Source organism: Teleopsis dalmanni, chromosome 1, assembly GCF_002237135.1.
Source record: "Teleopsis dalmanni isolate 2A chromosome 1, ASM223713v2, whole genome shotgun sequence".
NCBI classification, from domain to species: domain Eukaryota; kingdom Metazoa; phylum Arthropoda; class Insecta; order Diptera; family Diopsidae; genus Teleopsis; species Teleopsis dalmanni.
The window spans coordinates 6,341,477-6,352,567 of record NC_051846.1 but is presented as its reverse complement, the minus strand read 5'-3'; the positions used below and the strand labels follow the sequence as shown (position 1 = coordinate 6,352,567).

The window sequence follows — 11,091 nt, the reverse complement described above, 5'->3', positions numbered from 1 at the left end:
TGCATAACTTATTATTATTGTTCAATGGAACACTTAATACAGTAAATCAGTCAAGTGATCACAGACACTTTTAAATAAAACCAAAGAACAAAACTTAAACAATGTTCGGTGTTGCAGATCCTTAGTTCTTCGCAAAGCTTTTATTAGAATTCTTTTATAGAAAAATGACTTTCTTCTTTAACACTCAGTTGGATAAAAGTTTATTTAATCCATATTTGAGAAGGTTGTTTTTGTTGTAATATCTGAAATCCTTATCAATTTTTGTGGTTGGTAGTGTTTTAGTTGTTTAGAGTTAATGTGAAGTTTAGCGAATGTGAAGTTTTATACAAATGCGGAGTCGTCTATGTCGCAAATTTTTGAAAGAACTGTTCAAAATTCTCCATAAATATAGTGGAGATGCTAATAATTTCAAGTATTATTTGTATATCATCATTAAAAAAAATTTATTATCAAAATTTTTAACCATTAACAAATAACAAAAATAGACACTTATTAGTATACCTGTTACCAAAATATATATTTTATATAGATTTTGTTGTTTGTGTAAAATTTTAAAATTGTTTGTGTTTAGTATTTACAATTAAAAGAGAGGCAAAAATGTCTGGATTATGCTTCGTTATATAAATGCAGAAAGAATTCCATGTATCGTTTTCTAACTAATCTCCACAGTATTCAATAAAGGAATGTACATCGGTATTTAATTTTTTACGACCATTTAAATCTACAAGTTCCAGAATAACTACACATGCAACAACCTCGCCTCCTGCTTTTTGCACCAGTTGTATAGCAGCATCCAATGAGCCGCCCGTAGCTAACAAATCATCTATAATCAAGACTTTCTGACATTTTTGGATGGCTGTAGTTTGCATTTCGAAGACATCCTATAATGATATAGACAACATATAATAAAATAAAAATTTTTCAACACTTCCCTTACTGTGCCATATTCAAGTGTATATTCTACTGAAACAAGTTCTCCAGGCAGTTTTCCCTTTTTTCTCACTGGCGCACAACCAATTCCCAATTCAGCTGCTATCATCATATTAAATAGGAAGCCACGTGATTCAAGCCCAACTATTAGTTCCACTTCTGGATGGCATCTTTTAATGTAATCAACAACAATTTCTTTTAGGTATTGACATACTTTCCCATCAGTCAGGGCAGAAAAGATATCACTAGAATTTTTTCAGTTTTTAATCATTTTTTATTAATATTTAATAATGGCAGCCTAAAAATATTACATACCGAAATATAATACCCTTTTTTGGAAAATCTGGATAAGAACCAATGCGGCTTTTAATGTATTCAATTTTTTCCTTTTCAGTCATTATTTTATTTTGACTTAACCTATAAGGTACGTTGTGTTTACAGTTCCAACTGATAAGAAATTTGCACACGCCAGATTAATTCAGTAATAAACAATTTTTATCAGCTGTATATTTTATTTGACAGATAACTGAACAAAAACAAATTTAAATTTTAATTTAAAATTTATGTACCGAAAAGCGAAAAAACTGAAATAGGAAGGGAAAATTATTTTGACATTTAAAAATTATCATATGATATCACTTTAAATGCATAATTTGTCAGCAGATGTCAGAGCGGAAAAAATATGCTACATCTACTCAGGGAGTAGTTAGTATAAATAACAAATTTGAAAGAAACAGATTATTTGATAGATTTAAAATAAAATTTGTTTTCTTATATAAAATCTTTAAATATTGTTTAATACAACGTGGTGTGTTAAGTAATTTTTATGTTTTAAGATATGCTTATGTGCTAATTTCTATTATGACAAATAAAACAATATTAAGAGAATTAAGTAATATAATTTCCTTTCTATAATTTTATTTTTACAAATGCATTGTCAAAAAAAATATTTAATGAAATATTTAAATTATGCTCAGATATAAAATCTTAATCAGCATAATTTTTTATAAAAATTTCTATATAATTATTTATAAAAGTACAATCGGTCTAAAAATTTTTTCACTGATCGCATTTAAATGGTATTATCAATGATATCAGAGCAGGCGGTGAGTTCATTTATAATTTAAAATACAATAATTTCACTCCTTTGCTATTACTTAAAAAGAATAAAGTTATTTAAATTTAACTATTTTTTCAAGTAAAGTCAAAAGTAAAGTCGAGAAATAGCTGATTTGTCTTATAAAAATAAACATGACAAATGAGTTTTTTATCGTTATGACGCAAAAAATATAATTATTTTACCAAATAGAAGTAGCATCTCTGAAGCAACTCCAAACCTTCACATCATTATAAGTATTTTCAGCAGTTAATGAGTGTTTTAATTCTCTAATTATTGAGTATTACAATATGAATAATATTTAAATAAATAAAAAAAAGATAATAAATTATTCACATATAATGATATATGAATAAAATAAATTCATTATTATAATTAACATACTATAAACAATAAAAATTAGTTATGAAATTTAAAAATCTCTGTAAACTGCTCTTGTTAGAGAGGGAATATAATTTTATTTTTTATAAAAAATAGCAAACCAAAACCGAATGAAAAACTTTTATTTAAAAATGTTTAGCATATATTTCGTTCTGTTTTTGAGAACTTCATCAGTGCTTAATTTTTTATAAAAAGCAAATAATTTAGGTTTATTATTTGTCTTAATTTAAATTTCAAATAAAACAATCACGAATGTTCACTAAATGAACATGTATATAAAATGTTAACAAATCTAAAAGATTTTAATATTAAATTAAATGAAGTAAATTGAATTATTATTTATTAAGTTTTATTTTAAAACGCTATATATATTCCTCTATAATATTAAGGATGAAGGTTGTTAGAATAAAAAATCAGATAACATTTTTTTGCTGCTTGGTTTCTCACAAATTTTTGAAATAATTATTACTTTCATTCCCCGTTTTAAAATACATAAAAAAGTTTTAAGAATACACATAATATTTATGAAGAAATTGAAGTTGAAAGCTCCTTTAAAATTTCTAACTTTTTAGCCAATATATTAGCAAGAGACTTTGACAAAAGAATCAATAAGTTCTTGCCTCACTTCGGAGCGGCCGAATAAAGCTAATAATAATTACACTACATACAAAAGATCAAAAGATCTTATACTGTATTCACAGGCAAAATAAAATCTTTTGACAGTTAAAATTACAAACAAAAGTCTTGTATGAATTCAGTATTAAACTAACGTTCACACCACACGTAGAGTGCTTTCACTCAATTTGAGCACATTGCCTATAAGCCAAATAACCAGTTTGAGTTAAGCAGGTGCGAAAACTCAGTTAACCAGCGGCGCAAGTTTAAACCCAAGAAGCATTTTCGAAACAGCGCAAGAAACAGATTCGATTATACTTTCGCGACTTTGTGTTGTGTGTGCGCATTTCGTGACAAAAAGTTGTGCTTAAAATTAACAAAAAAAATAAATGCTTGAAATTTTTGATTATTAAAAATTTACACTTTCTGCGTGTGTATAAATATAATAAATTTGCAAAATTAATACACGTCAAAATTAAAATACTCATTAGTGGTTCCATTAAAAACAAGATTTCTTGATCTCGTCTTCTTCTTCTTGTTGTTGTTGTTGCGCCTTCTTGTGTTGTGTGCTATGTGTAAATGCCACTGGAAATTTTGACATTAAAACAACTACAAAAAAATAAAAATAAAAAAACACGGTTGCGGAGTAAAATGTAAGTTTGTGTTTTTGGTCATTTATAGGATTTTTCCTTAATTTATGTTTCTTAAATGATAAAATAAAAAAATTTTAATAAGTATTTTGTAAAAAAAAAAAACTGCGTCAGTGAAAAGTAAAAAAAAACTTTTTCATATCACAATTTTATGTAAAAAAATGTTGAACTATGCGGGTTCGCAGGCGGCGAACAAACGCTTGAGTTCTGTTATTGTGCATTGTTTTTGTTGTTAGTTTCGGAGTTGAATGTTTGCAAACATGAGAATCGTGATCTAATAAAAAACAAAAACAAAATAAAAAAAAAAGTTGAAAAATTTCGCTATCATGAATGAGATGCAAAGAAGTTTACACAGTGAAAACAATATATAAAAAAATTCAAAAAATTCTTTCACGCTTTTTTATATAAAATTAATTAAATATAGCAAAAAAAAACTGGTTTAATATTAACTAGATGTCAACACAATCTATATAAGCACATATGTATGTATGTATAAAAACATACTCATAGTCATAGTCATAGACCGCAGAAACCCTTAACCGACTTTGTTTTTGTAATCCAACTGCATCACTCTACATGTAATAAATTGTCTTCTAACAGATTTATGTTGTTATTGTTTTGTGGTATGGCGGCTGCCGTTGGTATATTTACGCTGTTAATATATACAACAACAATAACACCAACACCAACAACAACAACTACATAATTCATTAATCCGTAATACTGTTGATCTTTTAACTCGATTTGTTGCTGTTGTTAACTGTTGGGTACGTTATGTCCGTAAGATATGCCAAGCCAACAAAATAAATAAGGTAGAATGAGAAGGAAAAAAAAACAAAGAATGTCAAAGTGTCTTTGCTGTTTGTGTTTTATGTTGTTGTTGTTTTTTATTATTAATTAATATTGACCTCATTTTGTGTGTTTTGATGATATTTTTTATTCTTATTGACAAGCTCAGAAATATTACAAGAGAAATTATTGTGCTTCCTTGCAAAAATGCGTGTAAAAAAGAAAGTGAAGACTGTCGTCTTCTTGCCAATTTCTCTTTTTCCCTGTGAGTGGTTCATCATAATTTTCAATTTTTTTATAAACTTGCTTAATTGCTTTTTTATTTTTTTATATTTTCTTATTAATTTTTAATCGGAAGTAATATTCTCAATATTAATTACATGCCGGACGTTTGCTTCCGATACGAAAGGGAACACATGGAACTTCAGCAAAATGCGTATTAGGAGACTTTATTTAAGGAGGAGTTTTAACAAACCTTTTCAAAGAGTTCATATGGAAAAAATTTATATGAAAAAAATCCATTATATTTAGTGTAAAACTGTCGGAAATTTTTAATGTGTATTGAACCCCAAAACCCTCCTTGTATATGTCGTTAAACGTAAGCTCTTTAAAGTACCTCCGTTTTTGAAGATATTAGGTCCAATCAGGTCCAATCTTCGACCGCCCAATAAAAGGCACCTTAAGTTTTGTTAAAGCTTCAAGTTGGTTTTTAAATTTCTAAATTTTCACTATACACAATGGTCCTAATTGGATCTTTTGGATCGCAGACATAGTCTAACCTAACCTAACTACATATAAAAAATTGTTCCCTGAAGATGAGTACGGGCTATAGTCACCATATTGGTCCTAGCTGTGGGATACTGCAAGTAGCTCAAATCTTGAAATACTGCAACGATTTCAATCTGAAACGCTTAGATTAATTGTAAATGCTCCATGGTTTGTAACAAATCACTACATTAAAATCAGTTTTGAGACTCAAGTAACTACCGTGAAATCAACCCTAAAGATTTCAAAAGGTAAGGTCGAATTTCATAAAGCTACAATTAATAAGCTTTGCGTTAAAGTAATAATTATACTTGTTATAAATTTTGTTTATAATTTATTTTTAAAATTTGATAATTGATAATGTGCATAAATTGATAGTAACTACCTTTAGGTTATAATAACTAACTAAACCTAAACTATTAAAATAACCTGGTTATTGCAATGATGCTAAGGATCTATTCACCCTGTATTACCATATATGTAAATCTTGTAGCACTTAAAAATAGATCAGTGATCAATGAGGGTAAAAAAAACACTATTGTATTAGCAAGTAAACTATTTTTTGAATGAGCTTGTAATGACAATGCTGCTCTATCAATTATTAGAACACTTCAAGATTATATTAAATGGTATATCAGAAATGAAGGTCACACAATTGAAAGATTCTAGAGTTTAGAATGTGCAAAAGTACATTAAGGACAGAGCTCTGAAATTGATTCTGTAGATACACACATTTTTATTAAAACAAATCCTGAGATATCCTGAGCTTTAAACTAAATCTCTGTAAAATTAACTGCATAACACATGATCATACGACAATATAGCTCTTATTATAACGGATTTCCCAACTGGTCATAGACTATAAATCGCCTAAATATAGTTCTTCGATTATTTTGGTACGAGTTCAGCATCTTAAAATCGTACCCTGGCTACGTGTCTACATGTCTTTATTTTGATCATTTAATATAATTAAAAATTCTACTGCAAAGATTCTTCAGAAAGTATTTCCCAAGCAATGTACAATGTAAATATCTCTGGATTCGATGAAGATTATATAGCTGTACTTCTACATTAAATTATAACCGAACATAATGGAAAAAATTAAGAAATAATAAAAGAAGGAGACGTTAATTTTTTGTTACTTAAGTTACTAATAAAATCAACCTTGATTTTCTTTTATGTTTCTTGTCATGTAAAGTTATTCGGTCATGAAAATGTAAGCAAATTGCAGATAAACCTTTAAAAAGTACTTTGTTTTCAATAATTTTGTCGTTAAAATGTTATAACTATTTTATGATCGTCATTCCAAAAAAAAAAAAAAATTATTCAAATTAAAAGCATATATAAAATAACTAAGCGAAAAAATGCATTTGTTGTGTTAAGTTTAGGGCAGGATAAAACCAAGGCACTCACTCAATTGACCATTGTGTCTATTAAAAATAAGTGCTTTTTTATGTATTTAAAAATAATATTTCTACCAAAATTGAAAAAAATTGCATTTTTTGAAATTTATTAAGTATTTTTAAATTTTTTATTATTAAAGGTTCTTAAAGAATTGTTGGTTGTCTCTAAGTTATTACTAGTACCTACCTACTTCAAAAAAATAGGTATGACGCGGAGTGCCATACAAAAATAGACTTTTGTGGGAAGGCACTTAATAGAATTTATCTATTCGCTTGTTACTGCAACAAAACTATGAAATCAAATAAAATGTTAAAGTTTAAAATGAAAATACTCACCAACAAAATCATATATTTTTCATAGGTGTCAGTTTTTTTAGTAAAAAATCGATCCAATAGTTAATACAGAGTGTGTACATATAAGTACCTTCTGTTTAAATGTAGAACATAATTTTGATATAAAATTAAATATTGTATATTATTAAACACACAGTTAAGTACAAATGCCTTGCATATTCAAAGATCATTCCTAGTAAAAACCATGACAATTCGTCCCTTCGTCGACTAAAGTTAGAACCTATGAAGTGGAGCATTATAATAAAATAAAAAGGTTTAAAAACACTTGTACAATTAAGCATTTAGTAATAAATCCTCCTATTTTGAGACTTACCCTATTGCTACTTTAATATACACATTGGAGATGTAGGATTAACTCTTTAAGAAAAAAGTTCTATAGCTACAGAGTTTTCACAGTTAAAGTTTTTGAACGTGATTATCTCCCGAAAAGACTTAACATTACGGTACTCTTAACGTATGTGTCAGTGTAATGCACCAATAAACCAATTGAAGCTATACGTTTCAATATAATTCCTTTTAAAGAGAGCTGACTCTATCTTATACCTCTGTTGTTCTTTGGGCGCAGCGTTCGGTTGGAATATACAACTCCACTTCGAAATAAAGTAATGATTACAGACATACTACCCGCGTTTAGACCACAACTACCACTATACTCCCATTAAAAGGGCCAACCTCAATTGGTTAGGATAGCCGAAACTCTTACTTTCGTGATAGTAGAGTTACATCATCGATCTGATGCGGGAGGTTAAACTCACCTTCTACCATTTATACTCTAAATAGTAACGGATTCCTTTCACTGGATTTTAGGCGCCTCTCGAGGCATGTCTTACCTGGGGCTAATATATGCCCCTTTCCAGCAGGTTTGTCTACAGCTACAGTAATAGCCTCATGTTAGGTAAAGTTGTTTTTTATTAAGCATGCTGCCAGTAAAACGTGTCCTATTATTACTGCAGTTTTACTGAACAGTTAGATGAGATCTACGGCAAACACTTCCGTTGATAAGTTCATATCTATATATAACTTTTTGTATATCATTGCTTTATCTATGATATATACTACACATCTACTCGATTTAAAAGTGAATTGTGCGCTATATATCATCAATCATCATTCAAAAATCCATCAGTTCTGCAGTAGCCTCATGTACCCATATAACCTGGTACTCATGTCCAGCAAACCATAAACTAATCGACTTTTTTTTAAAGAAGCAGTTGGATTTCATTAAAAATGTGGGGTTTTTCTTTCCAAATATTTTTTGAGAGGGAATCTTTTATTTCAAACTGTAATCTATTATTTTAACTTCTTCAAAAACGCTATATTTATACGTACAAGCTAAACATCATTGCTGTATATAGGTTCATTTAAATTGTAAAAATAATCAGTATTTTGTTTTATAATCGCGTCATGGTTTTAGAATATTGTATTTATTTTTTCTATGTTTTCATCTATAGCTAACATAGATGGCTATTAATACCAAAGCAGGTGTTCCGAAAGGGATGAGTATGGTAAAAAAAGTACTGTAGTGTAAGAGTATTTACATATATCTGGGATTTCAAAATACTACATTTCTAGTAACTTTTTTTTTGAGAATCCATACCAGATTAAGACGTTTTGTTTAGATATCTCAAGTGTTCATTGTTTACTTCACAAATTTCGGTTGGCGAATATATCATCATACATTCCAATTCTTCGAAGTTATGGACTTAAAATACTTATATGGATTTTATGGCATAAGATGTTGACTTGAAGTAATGAAAGTTATTTGTTTCGTGTTTAAAAATAACAAATCAAGATTTAATTAAAAATATTCATTTTTCTTAAACTGTTTTCAAAATATATTGTAATTTATACAATTATACAGAACCGTATAATTTATGTGCCACCAACTAGTTTCGCAAAATGAAACTCATTTGTATTAAATAAAAAGATAAGAATCGTATAATGCGAGTATAGTACGAGTATTATAAGGTACATATGAGTGGGAATATACCGCATTTTTCCTAGTCAATTTTGACGGACTATAAATAGCGAACTACTTAACATATTTCTAAAATAATTTAAATTAGTTTACTGAATAATCTCGTTTGCATATTCATTTAGTGGATTTGGTTCAAAAACTGTATTTTGACTTCTTGACAAAACGAATAAAACAGTGGGTCGGCCGCACACTTGAAGAAGCAGCGCTTTGTATGCTCGCTCAGCGTGGTTTGCTTGAAGAGATTCCTCCGAAAGACACAACAAATGTGCTAAGACATAAAAAATCAAGTCAAAGTTACAAGTTAAACACGTTTTCTCCGCCATCCGTCGTGCCAACAACGCAACGATTTCGTACATAAAAGCGGGCAGAAGCGAAATTATGAAGATTTTATGCTCCGCTAATGTGTCTTCCAAGTGTTGCGCAAAAAGCATACTTTTGGATTTTCTTTCGAGCCAAGTTAATGGATCGTTAGTACCATAGAACTTAGCGGGTGAAGTGGCGTGGTGTATTGCAATTAAGTGCCATCATATCAAAAGGCAGAAATATACATTATACGTATGGAAGAAACTGAAAATCATGGTAAATGCCAATGTCTGTAACGGAAGCTTGTTTCTTGACCGACAATTCACACGCTTGGAGAGGCTAATTTTGACCGTTGAAGATGATTCGTGTTTCAAGCCGGAGTTGAATTTTGGTTAAATGCTGTTAAACAAAGCGATTCATTGCGTCAGTAGAACTCTAATGAGCAGCTTTTAATAGTAAAAATGAAAAGTAAAATAATAAAAATAATGAATGTAATTAAATCAAATTAAACTTGGAAACTAAAATGTTATGAGCCAATTTCTAATCACAACGTTTGAATCTGTTTGCTTTCAACTCATGGAGGTGCTGTGATATCTAATACGATTTTTTTTAAATTGTGGTTTTTCTTTACAACAAAAAAATAATTGCTTTATTGGCTTTATAAAGATAGCTTACACAATTAGCACCAAATTATCATTATCTGTAAAAATATCTCCGCAACTATTTTAACAAGAATATAAAAAAGTTAATTAGATATGCTTTGTATATCTTATGTCTTTTATAAACTGCAAAGTAAAATTAAAAGAATTTATAAAAAATATAAAATATATATGTTTTATATACATTATATACTATTTATATACAAATGATGGATTATAAATCTTTAAAGTAAATCACGCTTGGAAAGAAATTTTTTTCTAAAAGATTAGGAAAGCTTATTTCTATTATAAAATATCATTAAATACAACAAATATTTTTGAATATTAAAAGGATAAATACAATATATAAAATATACTTAAAATAAAATTATTAAAAAGTTATAAATATAATCGACAAATTTCATTAGTTTTACGATTATAGAGGTACGAATAGAATTCAAAAAATTATTGAATATAATATTTTCTAAAAATCATTTTTTCGGATACTGACAAACCAGACTTTATCAGTACTAAAAAATTCCGTTAAATAAACTTTACCAAAGCTATGGCTAACATATAAAATATTCAAGCAGTTGTTAGACTGAAGACGTCAACGGTATTCAGTTCAGCGTCTGCCATGTCTACCATACAGTGGTCTAAAGAAAAAGTTTAAATATGATATAGCATTATTATAAAACAATACAATATTACAGTGAATATAAGAGGTCTTTCCAGATAGACTCCTTATTTCAGTAATCCGTATACAGATTTCACGGATAATGACTATACCAATGTATTTTTCCAATAGAACAACTGTAATATTGTCCGTTGAAATTGTAGAATGCTGAAAGTTAATTTGGATAGTCTTAATCCAAGTTACTCCACCATAATCAAACATGGGTAGTGTGACTAGTTATCCGTATGTCTTCGAGTCGCATTCCATCAATTGACTCTATGGATATTATGTCCTGCTCTTCTACCAGACTTTCAGAGCACAAAATTTGTAGTTTAGTATTTCGTTAGTAAAACTATATCTTTTAGTCAGTCTCGTTGCGCTCTTCTGTGATGAGAAGGATTGACAAACTATTTGTTTGCAGAGCCCCCACACTTATGACCGATCGCTTAACTGTCGGAATACCACGATTATAATTAAGTACATAATACAATA

General features: G+C 28.8%; 2 protein-coding genes across 2 annotated transcripts in view; both read right to left on the bottom strand.

The window, feature by feature from the left end:
* Positions 1-493: 493 nt before the first annotated feature.
* LOC119668598 (adenine phosphoribosyltransferase-like) lies at positions 494-1,546 on the bottom strand. The gene is made up of 3 exons (XM_038078164.1): positions 1,246-1,546; positions 938-1,175; positions 494-881 (listed from the first exon to the last, which is right to left on the bottom strand). The coding sequence occupies exons 1-3, from the start codon at positions 1,326-1,328 to the stop codon at positions 657-659; spliced, it is 546 nt and encodes a 181-aa protein (XP_037934092.1). The 5' UTR covers positions 1,329-1,546; the 3' UTR covers positions 494-656.
* Positions 1,547-3,542: 1,996 nt separating this feature from the next.
* The window catches only part of LOC119678733 (uncharacterized protein DDB_G0289917-like), a 10,497-nt gene continuing 2,948 nt past the window's right edge, over positions 3,543-11,091 (bottom strand). Inside the window, exon 3 of the mRNA XM_038090785.1 lies at positions 3,543-3,652. Within this exon, the coding sequence (XP_037946713.1) occupies positions 3,543-3,652 (110 nt within the window). The remainder of the gene's footprint in view (positions 3,653-11,091) is intronic.

What these genes read in the sequence shown, in the direction of transcription:
- LOC119668598 (XM_038078164.1), bottom strand. Translation starts at nt 1,328, where the DNA reads ATGACTGAAAAGGAAAAAATTGAATACATTAAAAGCCGCATTGGTTCT. An exon ending in AAAAAGGGTATTATATTTCG is followed by an intron (nt 1,176 to 1,245) that starts GTATGTAATATT and finishes AAAAAATTCTAG; the next exon opens with TGATATCTTTTCTGCCCTGA. An exon ending in ATACACTTGAATATGGCACA is followed by an intron (nt 882 to 937) that starts GTAAGGGAAGTG and finishes ATATCATTATAG; the next exon opens with GATGTCTTCGAAATGCAAAC.